The sequence below is a fragment of the Euprymna scolopes genome, chromosome 38, assembly GCF_053919585.1.
Source record: "Euprymna scolopes isolate OS-2025 chromosome 38, ASM5391958v1, whole genome shotgun sequence".
Classification (NCBI taxonomy): domain Eukaryota; kingdom Metazoa; phylum Mollusca; class Cephalopoda; order Sepiida; family Sepiolidae; genus Euprymna; species Euprymna scolopes.
In genome coordinates, this window is record NC_136519.1 from 82,551,826 (window position 1) to 82,572,385 (window position 20,560).

General features: G+C 39.5%; 1 protein-coding gene across 1 annotated transcript in view; it reads left to right on the plus strand.

The window, feature by feature from the left end:
* The window catches only part of LOC145263228 (uncharacterized), an 84,015-nt gene that overhangs the window by 31,059 nt on the left and 32,396 nt on the right, over window positions 1-20,560 (plus strand). The window contains exons 6-11 of the mRNA XM_080120313.1: window positions 295-444; window positions 2,012-2,120; window positions 6,309-6,713; window positions 8,924-9,033; window positions 12,975-14,655; window positions 17,686-17,755. Coding sequence (XP_079976439.1) covers window positions 295-444; window positions 2,012-2,120; window positions 6,309-6,713; window positions 8,924-9,033; window positions 12,975-14,655; window positions 17,686-17,755 — 2,525 coding nt within the window. The remainder of the gene's footprint in view (window positions 1-294; window positions 445-2,011; window positions 2,121-6,308; window positions 6,714-8,923; window positions 9,034-12,974; window positions 14,656-17,685; window positions 17,756-20,560) is intronic.

Consider the following 20,560-nt stretch of genomic DNA (forward strand, 5'->3'; position numbering starts at 1 on the left):
GAGCATATAGCTCTCTTGCATTTTTTATTACTCTTTTACAGTGGTTGCTGGCAGTCCTGAAGGCAGCTTTAGTCTCAGTACATCTATTACGTTGGTAGCTATGGAAAAGTGATTTCTGTGCGCAATGGCAGCAGCACATTCTGGGGAGAACCATGGTTGGCTGTTCATGAAACAAATTTTACTGGAATTGGATCTAAACTTGCTTTAACTTCGTTTTTTTTATATTTGTTTGTTTCAATATTAAACATTCCTTGTCTTTTTTTTTTTTTTTTTTTTTTTTTTTACTTCTTTCAGGCAATGAGGCCAAATGTCAGAAAATTTTGGAAAAGGCTGAAATTTTCAGTGCTGAACCGGCAAGTCTTTTGAAAAAAGCATTTCAGAATCTGAAGGTGGGCAAATCTTACCTGCTGACGGCGTCAGAGAAGGCTAACTATTTTGAAAAGAGTGAGTTCCAATTTTATTGCTAATTGTTACAGTTTGGGCTTATTCTTTTAGTTTTTATTATTAGTGAGACCCCTGTGGAAATTCTGCATTGTGTTTTTTTGTTTTTTTTCTACTTGGGAGTCACCACTTATCAAGGCCTGAAGGCCACTTGAGGATAAGGGTTAATGAATGTAAGGTGGTAGTTTAGTAATCGTTAATTGTGTAAATTTCTGAAGGCCAAATTCACAAAATTCATCTTAAAAAAAAAAAAAAAATATTTTGCTTGTCCCTTCCTTAATTAGTGCATATATTATACTTTTAAAAAGGTTGATTATAATTTTTGAAGTCCAAATAATGTGATACTTCTGCTCAGTCTCAAGAGACAACAGACGCCCCTGTAAGGATAGTGGTGCGTGTAATTCTAAGGCAAGGGTTGCACAGTCACCAACTGCACCTCTCCTAAATTGGCACTGCTTGGATCCAGTGGCAAGGGGAGGCTCAGGACTGACTGGAAGCAGTACCAAGATAAGTGGAGAACACCTGGAATTCCCAAATGGTCACCCATTTTAGTACTGACCGGGCTCAATGTTACTTAACTGCATGGATCTGATGGGAACTGGTGTGTGAACATGATTATGGCGTGTAATAATACGCTACTTGTATAGTTTAGTCAAGACATTCAAAAATGAAAATATTGAAAAAAAGGTTATATTGTACATATTGGTTTTGGACTGAAGATCTCCGGAAAAAAATTTCATTTAATTTGATCAAGTAGTGATTTTTAAATTTTTTTTTTTTTTTTTACAGCAGAAAAACACGTTTTTATGAGAGTGTGTTGAAATCAGCCATTTTGAAATTTGCTGAACATGCCATGGGGAGATAACTCCAGTTAAAGTGCCGAGACTCCCTCCCCATCTTTAATACTAGCTTTTCTTCCTAAAAATCGAACTTTTTGCTCGGTATCATAACAAATTGTTTTTTCGCTGTAAAAAAAAAAAAAAAAATACTTGATGAAATTAAGTCAAATTTTTTCCGGAGAAATTCGTTCCATAACGGATGCGTGCAATATAACCTTTTTTTCAATATTTTCATTTTTTAATGTCTTGATTAAACTGTACAAGTACCAATAATATAAATGAGACAAAATAATTATTGCTTTACAAATGCAAGCGTGCACAACAAATCGGCATTTCATGTTCGCACGTTATAATAAAAAGAATCTAAATAATAGGAATTATCAATCGTTTTTTTTGTTTTTGTTTTTTTTTTTATAGAGAATGAAATTGAAAAAACTTAGCTAACAATAATTTTTTTTTTTTATAGAGAATGAAATTGAAAAAACTTAGCTAACAATAATTTTTTTTTTTTATAGAGAATGAAATTGAAAAAACTTAGCTAACAATAATTTTTTTTTTTTTATAGAGAATGAAATTGAAAAAAAATTAAAATTAGGTAACAATTTTTTTTTTTATAGTCTGAAATTGAAAAAATTTAGCTAACAATAATTTTTTTTTCTTTTTTTATAGAGAATGAAATTGAAAAAAAAATTAAAATTAGGTAACAATAATTTTTTTTTTTTTTTATATAGAGAATGAAATTGAAGAAAAAGAAAAAAAACCTACTTTGACGACGAGTGTAAGTTTACCCGATCGGAGTACGAAGAACAAGTTCCTGGCCAATATGATGGTTTCTCATGCGTAAATATTTTTTTTATTTATTTATTTATTTTTTTATTATTTATTTTTTTTATTTTGTTGTATTGCTAAGTTTGCTTGTGGGGTTTTCAAATTTGGTGTTGGCAGTAACTCTGTATTCAGTATAGGTTGTCATTAAGTTCGCAGAAGATGTAGTTGGTTCCGAGGAGGATTAAGCCCTATTCAAAACTATTTTTGTGGGAGATGTACTGATACTGTTTTGTCCAATTAAAAGCATGCATTCCATCGTATTCTCTGTGGATGGTCTACAGACATTGGAATTTGTGGATTCATTTTTCTGTGCAGGTGTAAAATGTGATTTATTTTTGAAGAGACATTTTTTTTTTTTTTTTTACTATGGACGGCAAAACAAAAAAGTGGTAAATATATAACAAAAATGTTATCGAAGACAAGGTAAGTTACTCTAGGCATATTATCATTTGAACATGAGAGGATATTAATTGGGGAAATGAGATAGATAGTGGTTTACAGTACATTTAAACTTCTGTATGTCGGTAAAGTCAAAGAAACAGGTAACAGGGAGAGAATTCCAAAGTCTAGCAATCCAAGAAGCAAAGCATCTGGGAACCTCTATAATGAAAGGGTGAGATTTTGTTGCTAAACAAATTTTGTCAGAGGTATGTACGCCAAGGGGGTACAATTGTGCCGAGTTTATCTTAGCACGTTCTGTTAAATACTTGTAAAACAGGCACAGAGATGCAACATTGCAGTGATGGGACAGGGGTTGGAGCTTAGTTGACAAAGTGGGACCTATTAGATTGGAGACTTTTGTTTTTGACCTTTTCCAAGACGGAGAGACAAGTGGCAGATGTACCAACCCAGATCTGGCCACAATACTCTGCATGGTGGGTGAATGGTAGTTTTAAAGAGGTACAGGATACCCTTAGGTGAAAGTAATTTTCTAGCACAGTAGAGGGAGCTCACCTTCATTGCAGCAGCCTTTACAATGTCCTTAATGTATTTGTTCAAGGTCATGTTGTCTGTGAATATTGCACCAAGGAATTTGAAGGTAGGATGTTATTAGTCATGGCTATCAGTGGTTGAGAAGTTTTCTTGTAATTATTAAAGGAAAGAAGCTTAGTCTTAGGAGCATTGAATGTTACCATCTATTTACGGCCTCATTCCATTATAGACTGGATGTTGTTTTCTAAGGATTCTGGCATTGGTCTTTTTCCATCATGTTCTTTATAGAGCATTGTATCATCTGCAAATATACTCATTTCTATATTGAATGATATAAGCTGGTCATTGATGAATATTAGAAATAATAGAAGTTCAAGTTCATCGCTTAAGAAGCAAAGTTAAATACAAAAAGAGCAGCGTTTCAAAACTGCTAATAAAAAAATCATATATATATATATATATATATATATATATATATATATATATAGATATTGTTTCAAAGCTCGATGTCTCGGACAACAAATATCGAAAAACTGGCCAAAAACATTAATTCTTTCACCGTCAACTGGGCCGTTTTTTACAAGATGGAGTCAGTTTTTCGTCAACATTTTAGCAAGTCATTCGATCTCGCATCAACGTCACATAAAAGATGTTATTTCAACTGCCCGTGACATCAAAATCGCAGTGGACGCATCGATAGGACCATTTGCTTTTTTTCATCTCCTTTTTCTCTTGTGCGTTGCGAGTTTAAGCCTGCCTACTACTCTAATTTTTTTTTTTTTGCTGAACCAACACTCTTACGTACACATCCACACACCCGGGCAACGTTGGGCACCCAGGTTAGTATGTATATATATATAAAATAAAAATTACAATTAAATTTACCAAAATGACCCAAGATGGTAAAATTAAAGTATAATATAAATATTAAAGAATTAATATTTATAAAGTTATTTCAGCCAGATGTAAAAGCTCGATAAAAACCAAATAGGAAATAGAGCTTATAATACGAGCAAGCAGTTAATAAAACATGTTAAAAAACACTCTGAAATGAGTTAAAAACCTTTTTAATCCGAAAAGGAAACACTAGATAAGTCGATAGTCCTTATATAATCTTCTATTATATAAATCTCAACTGTCTGTTACGTGTGTTTGCATGTGTTCGTATGTCCGCTAAAAACTTGCATAGGACCGGGTTGAAACCAGCACCATCTTAAAGACTGACCTTGGATGCATAATATCTGAAAATTAGAAAAAAAGATAAATTCTGTGGTGGTAAACTGGACTGTTTCTTGCAAGGAGGGGTCACTTTTTGTGTTGAGATTTTTGCAAGTCATGTATGCCTAGCAAACTGAATCTATGTTTATAAAACGTTATTTTAAACGGTCATGACATTATAAGTCATCGTGGCCGTGACAGCTAGCGCATTAGCTTTTTGTTCCTTCTTTTCCTCTTCCGTGTTTCAGGTTCGAGCCTGCCTATTATGGCTAAATTTTTTCTTCTTTTTTTGATCGCACGGGCACGTGCTACTATTTTGATTGAAAGTAAAATTGTTTTGATTTGATTGATTTATTTTTTTTTTTTAGGGGAAGGGCTGCCGAAATATCTTGTGGGGAAGTTTTCACCTACTTCTGTTTTTTTTTTTTTTTTTTTTTTTTGGGGGGGGGGTTGCTCATGCTCAATATCCTTAGTATGAGCAGCTCTGTATAAACCGAATCTCATGTCCACCCGGGCAATGCCGGGTATCCATGCTAGTCTATAATAAAAAGCGAAAATGTGTGTTAGTGTGTGCACATTTTTTGTATGTCCAGCAAAGACTTTTTTTGGGAGGGGGGGGTCACTAATTCTTACAACTTTTTATATACTCCCTAGATTATAATATCTCCGATTTACAAAATGAGGTCATCTCTATCTTTTATTTGAGCGACTTTTACATGCTATTTTCGTGCTATTTCTTGGTCTCTGCATGTTTGTTTGGCTTTTCAGTATAAAAGTGAAACTGAATCCATAGCAGTTGAGTCTCCCTGGCAAACGTGCCGGGAGGTCCAGAAAAGCAATGAGTTTTGATCAATGTGGGGAAAATCCATCATATCAGACAATTGCTATTCATTTGGACACTCTTTTTTTTTTTTATGCGGAGCTGGTTTTCCCAAACATCTTGGGGAAACAAACAAATACGCAGAAACTGGCTTGCAACCAAAGCTACTGCAGGATTTCATTCCCTTATCGCGTGATGTTTGACCTCATTAAATTTACGCACATGTGTGAACTCATTTACTTTTTAATTATTTAATTTCAACCATTCTCACTTCCTCTGCCATCGTAGCGTTGTGGTAAGTTATCGGCTTATCACGTTCGTTTCCACCTTCGCCTCAAGGTTTCAGGTTCAAGCCTACCTGCCTACCAAAACATTTTTTTGTTTGTTTTTTTTCTTACACACATACACACCGACACACAAACACCCGGGCAACACCGGGCACCTCCCGCTAGTCTATTATATAAAGGAGAACTGTCTGTGTGTTTGCTAAAAACTTTTCTCATCCACATCCGACTGGATTGAAACTGGTACCATCTGAAAGGTCAATGTCCTGGGTGCATAATAAGTAAAGAGAAGTAACTTTAATTTTTTGTCTGGGAATTGTTTCTTTTATGCCAACTCATTCTTCAGGGAATCTATAAAAGTGTGTGCGTGTCCAGAGAGAGAGGAAATGGGTGGGGTGGAGAAGAAAGAGGGGGGGGGGTAGATAGTAGAGGAACCGGAGGTGAGAAACGGGAATTTTTAATAGAAATATGTCTCATTTTTGTCCCAGGCAACACAGAGTATCCTTGCTAATATTTATAGAAGTACAAAAAATTCATGATGGAAAATAAAGTTGAATAAATTACAATATTTAAATAATTTTTTTTTTTTTTAAACGTTGGTAGCTTTATTTGTTTATGAATTGACTCCCTCTGAATACAATATATTTTGGATAGTTTAATGATATTCTCTGGAGTTTTATTTTAAGCATTTTGTATTTCGTTATATCTCAATCACTCATAAAACTACATTCGTGATACCTTTTGGACCTTATGGAGTACAATTTCTTTGGACTTTGAAATTATAAACTGAATTGAACAGTAAAAGATTGCAATAGTATAGATTCAGACAAATATCAAATTTTTGTTAGTAAATGATTTTTCTTTGTCTTTTGAAGAAATTGCCTTTGATTTTCAGTGATTTAAGTTTTTATTTAAAAAAAAAACAAAAAAAACTTTATTTTGCAGGCCGGTTATCAGTAATCCCAAAAATGAGCCCCATTCATCTTCGGAGAAAGCTTTCCACCCCACCGATCCTTTTGGCTCCTCGGAGAAATGGATGTCTGGAAGCCTCCTCTCAGAGAAATGGGGTTCCTGCGGCAACTTTCCTCCCGACGGGCGTTTGTCCAACATTTTCTCTGCTCCAGACCGCCGCCTATCAAGTATCCACAATGTCGGCGACCGGAGGCTCTCTAGCATCCATTCTGTAACTGACCGGAGACTATCAAACATTCATTCGGCCGCATCTCACGGACCCCCTTCGTCGGTTCTCTCTCATCAGACGACCCCAGATTCACACAATCCATACAAGAGTAGCAGTGACAACAACAGTAGTGAGAGCAGAAGCAGCAGTTCTATTTCCCACTTATTTAAGTAATTTTTTAATTTTTGTTTATTTTTAATTTTTATTTAAAAAAATTTTTTTTTATTTCTCTGATCAAATTGTGGTAGGTTCAGCAATGAAACATGTGTCTGTAGATGATTAAATTTTAAATATGCACACACGCATGCATGCATCGTTTTTGTTTGGAGCAGGTAGAGCTTGCCACTAGAACTTAAGTGTAGTGGTGGGATAAGTAATTTTATTTATTTTTATCTTTTCAACACGAATTTAACCAAAGTAAGGCCTTACATGGTCAGCCATTTTTGTTTTAGTGTGATAATAAGCCATGCAAACAGAAAACAATATTCTGTAAAAAAAAAAAAAAAAAATTGCGAATACAGGGTGGTCGCTAGAAAAGTGGGAAATTTGAAGGTCAGCATGAGTCATGAGTAAAATGCGTGATTGCTATTTTTTGATTGGTTCTTTTGTTGCCGAATGGGTGTGCAATCAAAACGTCCAAACTTAAATGTCATGGATTACTGTGCTTGGAACTTGTTATTAACAGAGACGCAGAACTGTCGACGTGACATACACTCTATCGATGACTTGAAAATGTGCTGGGCAAGAGCTCGGAATGATATCCTACGTTACCCCTCAAAAACGCCACACAAGCTTGAATTTCTAGGTTAAGACGCTGCAGTGAAGTGCACAGATGACATTTTGAGCATCTATGAGCATAATATAACATTTTGAGCATCTATGAGCATAATATAACATTTTGAGCATCTATGAGCATAATATAACATTTTGAGCATCTATGAGCATAGTATAACATTTTGAGCATCTATGAGCATAGTATAACATTTTGAGCATCTATGAGCATAGTATAACATTTTGAGCATCTATGAGCATAGTATAACATTTTGAGCATCTATGAGCATAGTATAACATTTTGAGCATCTATGAGCATAGTATAACATTTTGAGCATCTATGAGCATAGTATAAAATTTACCTTTGAAAAACTTTGTAAAAATTATTCTTCATAAAAATAAATCGTTGTTTGACAAATTTCCCGCCTTTCTACCAACCACTCTGTAGTTTCAATACATTAAAAGAATACAGGTCAGTAAATAATTAAATTTTACTGCAGTTTGTATAAGTTATTAGTTATTTTCTTTGTTTTATTTCTTTGTTTTTAACAAATTCTTATTGTTAATTATACTGCAATTTTACAGAAATAGATCCCATACAGGTGTGACACTGCGTGTTTAATGTGCACGTTATAGTTAGCTAACATACTTTCTAACTTCTGGCATAGCGCTACCTGAAGCAGAGACACAGCAGATCAGCTCGTTCGCTTTTTTTCTCTCACGCCTATATCTTCCTTGTGCATCTACTCCTTTTTATTATGTTTTTTTGATCATTGTTTTTATATTTAATCCGCATTGAAAGATTGTTCAGTCTTATTTTAAACAAGAATTATTGAAATTAGTTTTTTTTTTTATATTATTCAATTGGAATTCATTATTGAGATGAGTGTTATTTATTAATTTTATTTATTGCGGACTATTATCCTCATCTTTCTCAGATGTTGTTTCACGACGTTTTGGCCAACTATTCCTCTGTGGATGCAGTTAGGAGATTCAGAGTTCCTATCCCGTCGAGGTTAGCACCTTACGAAGTCCAGAGGAATAGTTGGTCGAAACGTTGTGAAGCAACTAAGAAAGATGAGGTTAATAGTCCGCAATAAAATAAAAATTAAAAAATTATTTATTTTTTTGTTTTTTTATAAGAATTATTAAAACATGTTTTAGAATCATTTAAAACTATTTTGGGAATATTATGTATTGGATAGGTTTTTTTTTTTATGATGTTCGAAATTTTGTTATTTTGATTTCAATATTTTTATAATTTCATAAACATTACTTATAAAATTTCAAATAAAATAAAACCTTTTTGTTTTTAAACTTTTATTAAAAGTGCAAACCAAGATTAATTTTTATTGTATACTTTTACATAATGTCCTTTTATATTTTATTTCAATAAATCACCTCTACAAAAGAAATACTAAATGATAATAAAGGTGAAAGAAAACATTTTTCTTGTCACAGCTTCCGGTAGCGTTATGGCAGAAGTTAGGAAGTACGTTAGCTGACTATTACAAATGCAAACATTTGTCTCTTTAGCATCCAGTTAGAAGCGCGTAGAAAGAGGAAATTACTAAATTTCTAAACGTGCAAACTTTTTTTTTTTTTCTAGTGTAACCAGCCTGCCACGTCGTGTGAAAATAAATTCTAAAAACATGTATGATGTAGATAGCGATGACGATGATACAGGTATTGAAAACAATACAATGGCTATCCATTCAGGTACAACTCTTTTTGACTCCCTATCTCTTTCACTTTGCCTCTCTCTTTCTCGCTCTCAGTCTCTCTCTCTCTGTCTGTCTCTCTCTTCGTCTCTCTCTCTTTCTTCGTCTCTCTCTCTCTCTCTTCGTCTCTCTCTCTCTCTTCGTCTCTCTCTCTCTCTTCGTCTCTCTCTCTCTCTTCGTCTCTCTCTCTCTCTTCGTCTCTCTCTCTCTCTCTCTTCGTCTCTCTCTCTCTCTCTTCGTCTCTCTCTCTCTCTCTTCGTCTCTCTCTCTCTCTTCGTCTCTCTCTCTCTCTTCGTCTCTCTCTCTCTCTCTTCGTCTCTCTCTCTATCTCTTCGTCTCTCTCTCTCTCTCTTCGTCTCTCTCTCTCTCTCTCTCTCTTCGTCTCTCTCTCTCTCTCTCTCTTCGTCTCTCTCTCTCTCTCTTCGTCTCTCTCTCTCTCTTCGTCTCTCTCTCTCTCTTCGTCTCTCTCCCTCTCTTCGTCTCTCTCTCCCTCTCTTCGTCTCTCTCTCCCTCTCTTCGTCTCTCTCTCCCTCTCTTCGTCTCTCTCTCCCTCTCTTCGTCTCTCTCTCCCTCTCTTCGTCTCTCTCTCCCTCTCTTCGTCTCTCTCTCCCTCTCTTCGTCTCTCTCTCCCTCTCTTCGTCTCTCTCTCCCTCTCTTCGTCTCTCTCTCCCTCTCTTCGTCTCTCTCTCCCTCTCTTCGTCTCTCTCTCCCTCTCTTCGTCTCTCTCTCCCTCTCTTCGTCTCTCTCTCCCTCTCTCTTCGTCTCTCTCTCTCTCTTCGTCTCTCTCTCTCTCTCTCTCTCTTCGTCTCTCTCTCTCTCTCTCTCTCTCTCTCTTCGTCTCTCTCTCTCTCTCTCTTTCGTCTCTCTCTCTCTCTCTTCGTCTCTCTCTCTCTCTCTCTTCGTCTCTCTCTCTCTCTCTCTCTCTCTTCGTCTCTCTCTCTCTCTCTCTTCGTCTCTCTCTCTCTCTCTCTTCGTCTCTCTCTCTCTCTCTCTCTCTTCGTCTCTCTCTCTCTCTTCGTCTCTCTCTCTCTCTCTTCGTCTCTCTCTCTCTCTCTCTCTTCGTCTCTCTCTCTCTCTCTCTCTCTCGTCTCTCTCTCTCTCTCTCTCTTCGTCTCTCTCTCTCTCTCTCTTCGTCTCTCTCTCTCTCTTCGTCTCTCTCTCTTCGTCTCTCTCTCTCTCTCTCTCTTCGTCTCTCTCTCTCTCTCTCTTCGTCTCTCTCTCTCTCTCTCTTCGTCTCTCTCTCTCTCTCTCTTCGTCTCTCTCTCTCTCTCTCTTCGTCTCTCTCTCTCTCTTCGTCTCTCTCTCTCTCTCTTCGTCTCTCTCTCTCTCTCTCTTCGTCTCTCTCTCTCTCTCTCTCTTCGTCTCTCTCTCTCTCTCTCTCCTTCGTCTCTCTCTCTCTCTCTTCGTCTCTCTCTCTCTCTCTTCGTCTCTCTCTCTCTCTCTATCCGTCTCTCTCTCCCCCTCTCTATCCGTCTCTCTCTCCCCCTCTCTATCCGTCTCTCTCTCCCCCTCTCTATCCGTCTCTCTCTCCCCCTCTCTATCCGTCTCTCTCTCCCCCTCTCTATCCGTCTCTCTCTCCCCCTCTCTATCCGTCTCTATCTCCCCCTCTCTATCCGTCTCTCTCTCCCCCTCTCTCTCCGTCTCTCTCTCCCCCTCCCTATCCGTCTCTCTCTCCCCCTCCCTATCCGTCTCTCTCTCCGTCTCTCTCTATCCGTCTCTCTCTATCCGTCTCTCTCTATCCGTCTCTCTCTATCCGTCTCTCTCTATCCGTCTCTCTCTATCCGTCTCTCTCTATCCGTCTCTCTCTCCCCCTCTCCCCTCTCTCTATCCGTGTCCGTCTCTCTCCTCCCCTCTCTATCCGTCTCTCTCCCTCCTCTCTATCCATATCTCTCCCCCACTCTCTATCCGTCTCTCCCCCCCCACTCTCTATCCGTCTCTCCCCCCCCTCTCTATCCGTCCGTCCCCCTCTCCCCCCCTCTCTCTCTGCCTCCCTCTCTATCCGTCTCTCTCTCCCCCTCTCTATCCGTCTCTTCCCCCCTCTCTATCCGTCTCTCTCTCTCTCTCCGCCTCTCTATCCGTCTCTCTCTCTCTCTCCGCCTCTCTATCCGTCTCTCTCTCTCTCTCTCCGCCTCTCTATCCGTCTCTCTCTCTCTCTCTCCGCCTGTCTATCCGCCTCTCTATCCGTCTCTCTCTCTCTTCTCCGCCTCTCTATCCGTCTCTCTCTCTCTCTCTCCGCCTCTCTATCCGTCTCTCTCTCTCTCTCCCCCTCTCTATCCGTCTCTCTCCGTCTCTCTCCCCCTCTCTCTCTCCCCCTCTCTATCCGTCTCTCTCTCTTCTCCCCTCTCTATCCGTCTCTCTCTCTCTCTGCCCCTCTCGATCCGTCTCTCTCTCTCTCTCCCCCTCTCTATCCGTCTCTCTCTCCCTCTCTATCCGTCTCTCTCTCCCTCTCTATCCGTCTCTCTCTCCCTCTCTATCCGTCTCTCTCTCCCTCTCTTATCCGTCTCTCTCTCCCTCTCTATCCGTCTCTCTCTCCCTCTCTATCCGTCTCTCTCTCCCTCTCTATCCGTCTCTCTCTACCTCTCTATCCGTCTCTCTCTCCCTCTCTATCCGTCTCTCTCTCCCTCTCTATCCGTCTCTCTCTCCCTCTCTATCCGTCTCTCTCTCTCTCCCTCTCTATCCGTCTCTCTCTCCCCCTCTCTATCCGTCTCTCTCTCCCCCTCTCTATCCGTCTCTCTCTCCCCCCTCTCTATCCGTCTCTCTCTCTCCCCCCCCTCTCTATCCGTCTCTCTCTCTCCCCCCCCTCTCTATCCGTCTCTCTCTCTCCCCCCCCTCTCTATCCGTCTCTCTCTCTCTCCCCCCCTCTCTATCCGTCTCTCTCTCTCTCTCCCCCCCTCTCTATCCGTCTCTCTCTCCCCCTCTCTCTCTCCCCCTCTCTATCCGTCTCTCTCTCTCCCCCTCTCTATCCGTCTCTCTCTCTCTCCCCCTCTCTATCTGTCTCCCTCTCTCACCCCCTCTCTATCTGTCTCCCTCTCTCACCCCCTCTATCCGTCTCCCTCTCTCACCCCCTCTATCCGTCTCCCTCTCTCCCCCCTCTCTATCCGTCTCCCCCTCTCTATCCGTCTCCCTCTCTCTCTCCGTCTCTCTCTCTCCCGCTCTCTCTCCGTCTTTCTCCCTCCCTCTCTCTCTCCGTCTTTCTCCCTCCCTCTCTCTCTCTCCGTCTTTCCCCCTCCCTCTCCTTCTCTCTCCGTCTTTCCCCCTCTCTCTCCTTCTCTCTCCGTCTTTCCCCCTCTCTCTCCTTCTCTCTCCGTCTTTCCCCCTCTCTCTCCTTCTCTCTCCATCTTTCCCCCTCTCTCTCCTTCTCTCTTCGTCTTTCCCCCTCTCTCTCCTTCTCTCTCCATCTTTCCCCCTCTCTCTCCTTCTCTCTCCGTCTTTCTCCCTCTCTCTCCCTCCGTCTTTCTCCTTCTCCCTCCGTCTTTCTCCCTCTCTCTCCTTCTCTCTCCCTCTCTCTCCTTCTCTCTCCGTCTCTCTCCCTCTCTTTCCTTCTTTCTCCCTCTCTTTCCTTCTTTCTCCCTCTTTCTTTCTCCCTTCCTCCGTCTTTCTCCCTCTCTCTGTCTCCGTCTTTCTCCCTCTCTCCATCGCTCTCCTTTCTCTCTCCCTCTCTCTCTCTCTCCGTCTCCTCTTCACCTCTCCCCCCCCCCTCCCCTTCCCCCCCTCTATTACACTTTTCTCACTGTCTTTCTTTCTTCTAATGCTTGATAAGTACAATTAACTAACAAGAATTTGTCTTGGATGCATCTCCCTCGGGTTAATGAGATATCCTGATTGAGATTTGTTTTAACTGTAACAATTCGGTTATGTATTAGTTTAAATATTTTTTTCTCTTAACTATACCATAAAACACGTTTTTTTCAGCCATAACTTTTTTCTTCTCTGTTGCAGGTAAGGTTGCTCCATCGGGTTTCCGTACTCGATATTGTATCAACCGAATCGAAGAAGAAGGCAATGCTGTTGGCAATACTCGATCATCTCTTCACAGTCAAGAATCACTAAAATCTGCCAAACTTGACGCTATGTCAGACCTAAGCAAAAAGACTAACATCAATATCAATCCATTTTCTATTGACGACGACGATGATGATGATGATGATATTCCTCAGCTTCCCACTCCCCCTAAGCTGAGTGTTAGTTTTAAAGGGAACAGAGGTGAGACTCCTAACATTTTGTCTGCATCGTTATCAACTCCATCAGCCTCCGGTGCTGGAGAAAAAACAAAACCCTCAACAGCTTTTAGTGGCTCACTCAAAGGCCAAATCACTTTGAATAAACATTGTTCAGAAACCAACAGCCTTACGCCTGCCAGCACTTGTGCAGACTCCCACTTTTTTGCTGAACCGAAACCAATAACAAAATTGGTAAAAGCTCCACAGCCAAAGTGCCATCCAGATACGCCCCGACCAGGCACAGGTACTCCGCCACTTCCGACAGATAAAGAAAATTTTGTAGTACCTCCTCCGCAGACTCGGCGTTGTCTTGACAGTGCTCTTAAGTCAAGTAGTCCAGCTACTGTTGATAGCTTGACCATGACTAAAACTATAAGCCCATGTACTATTACGGTCAGTGAAAATATAACCAATACAGTGGTTTTTGAAGGAAAACCTCCAGATAATTTCCAGACTCCAAGTGAGTTATCACAAGTGAAAACAAATTCCTTTCGGGGAACTCCTTCGTCGTCGTCTTCGTCATCATTGTCGTCATCATTGTCATCTTCCTTGATGACCAAGAGACCATACGTATCAAATATCAATCCGTTCTATATGGATGACAATTTGGACTCTGCTCTCTCAAAACCAGATCCTCTGTCACTGTACTGCGATAAGGAGAGTTCGTCCTTGTCACATGTGACCCCAGCTAAATTTAAAGGAAGTGAAAGCTCTTCGTCTAACCAGAAAGAAAGATCATCAGAGCCAGTGAAGATCGTACCCACACCAGATGCAGCAAATATGAACCCAGATAAATTATCTAGTTCGTGTCTTGGCAACCCTTTTCTACCAACAATGGAAAGGATGAAACCGGTTGCTTCATCCTCTGTGGAGATCCCAGCAGTCATAAAACTAGAAAAGGCAAGCCAACCAGTTGCTTCATATGAGGCAAAAAGACCAGAAACGCTTTTGCACGAGTCAGTTTCTGCTACTCCAAAGTTGCATCATAACGAACCACAAGAAAAGGATAACGTATTTGACATCGAAGTTGATCCGAAACAAAAGGTTTTACCAGAGAACCTGTCACATATAAAAAATTTGAATGGCAATAAAAATCGCTCTGTGTTGGATGCTAAACCCAATGTAGCATTTTATGAGTCTATATCTGCGGTACAAACGGAGGAGAAGCCCAAATCACAGAAAGAGATGCAACGTTTGAAAGACAAAATTAACGTACCACCGTTGTTAGTGGATGAAGGGAAAGAAAATAAAACCCCTGAGGTCGCATCTGGTAAAGGGCCACATTCTTTTCTGCTGACGGAGAATGAAGAAAAACCAAATAATGTCCCATTGAAAGAACAAAAGCCTGCACTGGTGCAGCCGAAACCTGAACAACAGTCACAAAAATCACAACAGAATCGGTAAGTTTATTTTTGTTTTGCATTATGTAATTACGTAATGCCGATTCCAGTCATTATGGCAGAAGTTGTTGTTTCAAGTTCTTAGTATTTTCAAATATTTGTGGAAATTCTGTTAGATTAATTTTTTTATATACTAACCACATATAATAATTGTATCAGCTGCGATTATCACATATAATTGTTACAACTGTGTATAAGTTGCAGTCATTAGCTATGATAATTACTGTCTTGTCTTGGTGGAGATGGTCAGCTATGATAATTACCTTCTTGTCTTGGTCGAGATGGTCACCTATGATAATTACTGTCTTGTCTTGGTCGAGATGGTCACCTATGATAATTACTGTCTTGTCTTGGTGGAGATGGTCAGCTATGATAATTACTGTCTTGTCTTGGTGGAGATGGTCAGCTATGATAATTACTGTCTTGTCTTGGTCGAGATGGTCACCTATGATAATTACTGTCTTGTCTTGGTTGAGATGGTCACCTATGATAATTACTGTCTTGTCTTGGTCGAGATGGTCAGCTATGATAATTACTGTCTTGTCTTGGTCAAGAATGTCAGCTATGATAATTACCGTCTTATCTTGGTGGAGATGGTCAGCTATGATAATTACTGTCTTGTCTTGGTGGAGATGGTCACCTATGATAATTACTGTCTTGTCTTGGTCAAGATGATCAGCTATGATAATTACTGTCTTGTCTTGGTGGAGATGGTCAGCTATGATAATTACTGTCTTGTCTTGGTCAAGATGGTCACCTATGATAATTACTGTCTTGTCTTGGTCGAGATGGTCACCTATGATAATTACTGTCTTGTCTTGGTCAAGATGGTCACCTATGGTAATTACTGTCTTGTCTTGGTCGAGATGGTCACCTATGATAATTACTGTCTTGTCTTGGTCAAGATGGTCACCTATGATAATTACTGTCTTGTCTTGGTCTAGATGGTCAGCTATGATAATTACTGTCTTGTCTTGGTCAAGATGGTCACCTATGATAATTACTGTCTTGTCTGGGTGGAGATGGTCAGCTATGATAATTACTGTCTTGTCTTGGTGGAGATGGTCACCTATGATAATTACTGTCTTGTCTTGGTCAAGATGGTCACCTATGATAATTACCGTCTTTTCTTGGTGGAGATGGTCAGCTATGATAATTACTGTCTTGTCTTGGTCGAGATGCTCACCTATGATAATTACTGTCTTGTCTTGGTCAAGATGGTCAGCTATGATAATTACCATCTTGTCTTGGTGGAGATGGTCAGCTATGATAATTACTGTCTTGTCTTGGTCAAGATGGTCACCTATGATAATTACTGTCTTGTCTTGGTCAAGATGGTCACCTATGATAATTACTGTCTTGTCTTGGTCAAGATGGTCACCTATGGTAATTACTGTCTTGTCTTGGTCGAGATGGTCACCTATGATAATTACTGTCTTGTCTTGGTCGAGATGGTCACCTATGATAATTACTGTCTTGTCTTGGTCGAGATGGTCACCTATGATAATTACCATCTTGTCTTGGTGGAGATGGTCAGCTATGATAATTACTGTCTTGTCTTGGTCAAGATGCTCACCTATGATAATTACTGTCTTGTCTTGGTCAAGATGGTCACCTATGATAATTACTGTCTTGTCTTGGTCAAGATGGTCACCTATGGTAATTACTGTCTTGTCTTGGTCGAGATGGTCACCTATGATAATTACTGTCTTGTCTTGGTCGAGATGGTCACCTATGATAATTACTGTCTTGTCTTGGTCAAGAATGTCAGCTATGATAATTACCGTCTTGTCTTGGTGGAGATGGTCAGCTATGATAATTACTGTCTTGTCTTGTTCAAGATGGTCACCTATGATAATTACTGTCTTGTCTTGGTCGAGATGGTCAGCTATGATAATTACTGTCTTGTCTTGGTCAAGATGGTCACCTATGATAATTACTGTCTTGTCTTGGTCAAGATGGTCAGCTATGATAATTACCGTCTTGTCTTGGTGGAGATGGTCACCTATGATAATTACTGTCTTGTCTTGGTCGAGATGGTCACCTATGATAATTACTGTCTTGTCTTGGTCAAGATGGTCACCTATGATAATTACCATCTTGTCTTGGTTGAGATGGTCACCTATGATAATTACCGTCTTGTCTTGGTGGAGATGGTCACCTATGATAATTACCGTCTTGTCTTGGTGGAGATGGTCACCTATGATAATTACTGTCTTGTCTTGGTCGAGATGGTCACCTATGATAATTACCGTCTTGTCTTGGTCGAGATGGTCACCTATGATAATTACCGTCTTGTCTTGGTCAAGATGGTCACCTATGATAATTACTGTCTTGTCTTGGTCAAGATGGTCACCTATGATAATTACTGTCTTGTCTTGGTCGAGATGGTCACCTATGATAATTACTGTCTTGTCTTGGTCGAGATGGTCACCTATGATAATTACTGTCTTGTCTTGGTCGAGATGGTCACCTATGATAATTACCGTCTTGTCTTGGTCGAGATGGTCACCTATGATAATTACCGTCTTGTCTTGGTGGAGATGGTCACCTATGATAATTACTGTCTTGTCTTGGTGGAGATGGTCACCTATGATAATTACCGTCTTGTCTTGGTCGAGATGGTCACCTATGATAATTACTGTCTTGTCTTGGTGGAGATGGTCACCTATGATAATTACTGTCTTGTCTTGGTGGAGATGGTCACCTATGATAATTACTGTCTTGTCTTGGTCGAGATGGTCACCTATGATAATTACTGTCTTGTCTTGGTCGAGATGGTCACCTATGATAATTACTGTCTTGTCTTGGTCGAGATGGTCACCTATGATAATTACTGTCTTGTCTTGGTGGAGATTGTCACTTATGATAATTACTGTCTTGTCTCTATCATGATTGTCTCTTATGAAACTTTCCATTGTGTATTGCTCCTGATTGTTATCTGTAATAATTTATCTGAAAGATGCTCACAGTTTGACATAAGAGAACAAAATTAGAAAAAGGTATTTTAGTTTTTGTTTTATTTACAAGGGTTCCGGTTTCAAGTTCGGAAGGACCCGTGAACTACACAATGAAACTTGATCAGCCAGTCCAAAGTAAGGTAAGAGAAAGACTCATATATATATATATTTTGTTATACGTTTGTAAAAATGTACAATAAATTATTTTTCTTGATTTTCAAGACGAGATAAAAATATATTTGCCCTATTTTTATTTTTTAATTTTTGCGCTCAAAAGCAGATTCTTGTCTGCCTGTTTCATCATGTAAACAAAACAGGAGAAAAAAAGAGGAGGAGACCTGTGAACAGGCGGAGAAGGAAGAGGAGGAGATCCTATAAATGAAGGATGGAAGAGGAAATAGAAAAGAAAGCTTATAGATGAAAGGGGAGAGGAAAGATAGAGAGAATCTATAAACTGATGAGAGGGATGGACAGAGATAGGTCGTATACAGAGAGAGGGAACTGACAAGAGTCCTCAACAGTCAGTCGGAACTTTGCGCTGAGAAGTTGGGGTGGTAAAGACGGCAAAAGTAGAGATAGCGAAAGGCGAAGACAACGGCGGTGGCAGCAAAATCTACAGTAGCTAACGTGGGGCAACCAACTCTCACACGTGTGTGCTTAATAAAAACATGAGTGAGGAGGAGTGGAGACGATAGACAAAGGGAGAGAAATCACTACGTACGTGCGGGCGTAATTGATGACGACATTGGATGGTGAGAAATATAAACCATCAAGCTATTAAGCAAAACAAGAATAAGCCTACCGATGATATAGCTGAGCGAAAAATCGAAAGAATGGAGAAATACTAACAACAGACCAGTGACTTCATATGAGCTTCAGAAACAAGGATTTGGATCAAACAACATGTGTGCGCACACAACAATTGTAAACATTGAAGAAAGGCGATTGAATGTAAACAAACCAAAGGAAAGAAATCTAAAAGCAAGAGAAAGGATACTTTTTAAAAGGAAATCTGAGTTATCCAAAACTTTTCATCCATCTTGCATCTCTCTTATATATTATGACCCATCCCAAACAGAGCAGACAAACTTTTTTTGTTACGTGTTGATTATATATTTTTCTCCCTGTAAAATTTGAATGACATAAGACTATTTCACTTAGGTATATATTCATTTTTTTTTTTCTGTTCTTTTCTTGAATTTTATTTATTTTTATATAAAGTTAATTTTTCATCAGTATTTTTCCTCGTTATTCTCATGTGATTTCGTTGTCCAGTGTATTTCATTTTATTGTTGTCTTCGAGACAGATTTCCCTTTCCCATACCAACGCATTGCTTAGGAACCTGGGAAATTTCTTTTCTTTCTTTTCTTTTCTTTCTTTTTTTTTTTTCTTTTTTTTTATATCTTGTTACATCCCTCATCTCTACTGTTCCCAGTGGGGATGGGATACGGCGTAACTATATATATATATATATATATATATATATATATATATATATATATATATATATATATATAAGATAAGGTATAAAAAACGCTAACATAAAAACATATACTACTGCATATAGATTTAATCGTTTATTCAATATTGGATAATTACATCAAGTAATTCTCCACTTTGTAATATCAACAATCTTCTTCCTCTAGAACACTAATATTACTGTAGTTCTCTCTCCCTCCTTCGACAGTTTCAATGTATTCCTCACACCCCATTATTTTGCTCTTAATACAGTTATCGTTAATGTTACCTAGCATCTTCTCTTCTCTTTGGATGAGAAGCATTAGGCTTCGAAATACCGTGGTAAAATGAGTTTACTTATCCTACATTCCTAATTGGGACCGTGCACTCATCTCTGATAGGTATTCTTAAGGCCACATTCCTGTAGACGAGGAGTTGGCTGATGGTCTACTTGTGTGGCATCCACTTTGTCTAGCACCTTTCACCTTAAACTGAAACTATAAAATGAAATGGCAGCTCAATCCAAAATAACGTTCAAACCAAATGCTCACTTGAGCGATGATTCGCCTACTCCCTTGAGGCTTGCGTTTGTAAATATCTGTGAACTTAGAACTAATTTAGATGATGTAAAATCATCTCTCCTAGCGAACTCCCTGGATATCTGAGCACGAAGTGAAACAAACTTGCACTCCTCTATCCCTTCCAACCACTTTAACATGTCTGGTTATCTTCCAATTTGTCGTAAAAACTCGGATACATGCACGGACTTGGTGTCTATATTCGTAACACCCTCCCCATGACTAGGGAACCTAAACTAGAATCAGAAGACCAGGCCTTCATGTGCTTTATAGACTTAACCTGCAACATAGCTAGTTATATTTTCTTTACCGCTCACTCTTGACCCAGGACTGTATTCTAATCAATTACGTCTCTAACAGCATACATGTAGCGCTTTCCATAGACACTAGTGCCGTAGTGCATGTATTTGGTGACTTTACTCTCGACCACTGTAATTGGTTTGGCTTCTCTAACTACACAGACGTAGCTGGTAGCATCACACATAACTTTTCTATATTCCATTCCCTGTCGTAGACAGTTATGTTCCCGACCCGTCTCCCAGATCGTCAGGACCAACAAGCCTCACTTCTGGATCTATTTCTAACCACAGTTCCTGAGGATTGTATAACAAACGCCCATTGCCATCTCAGGAATGCTGATCATGCTGTGATAATGATAGACGTCACTCTAAACTCTCAACCCCAAATTGACGAGCTATTACTCTAAAACAACTAGCTACTACAATGAGGCTGACTGGGATGCCATCAGGGATCACATCGGAGATACTCTATGAGGAACAGTGCGCAAATGAGGCCACTGAATGATTCAAAGCAGCAATTGAAGCACATTTCCCCATTCGGAAGTTCTATTGCAAGCCCCACTCTCCCCAATGGTTTACTTCTACTTGCGTAGCTGTAATTGCTCAAAG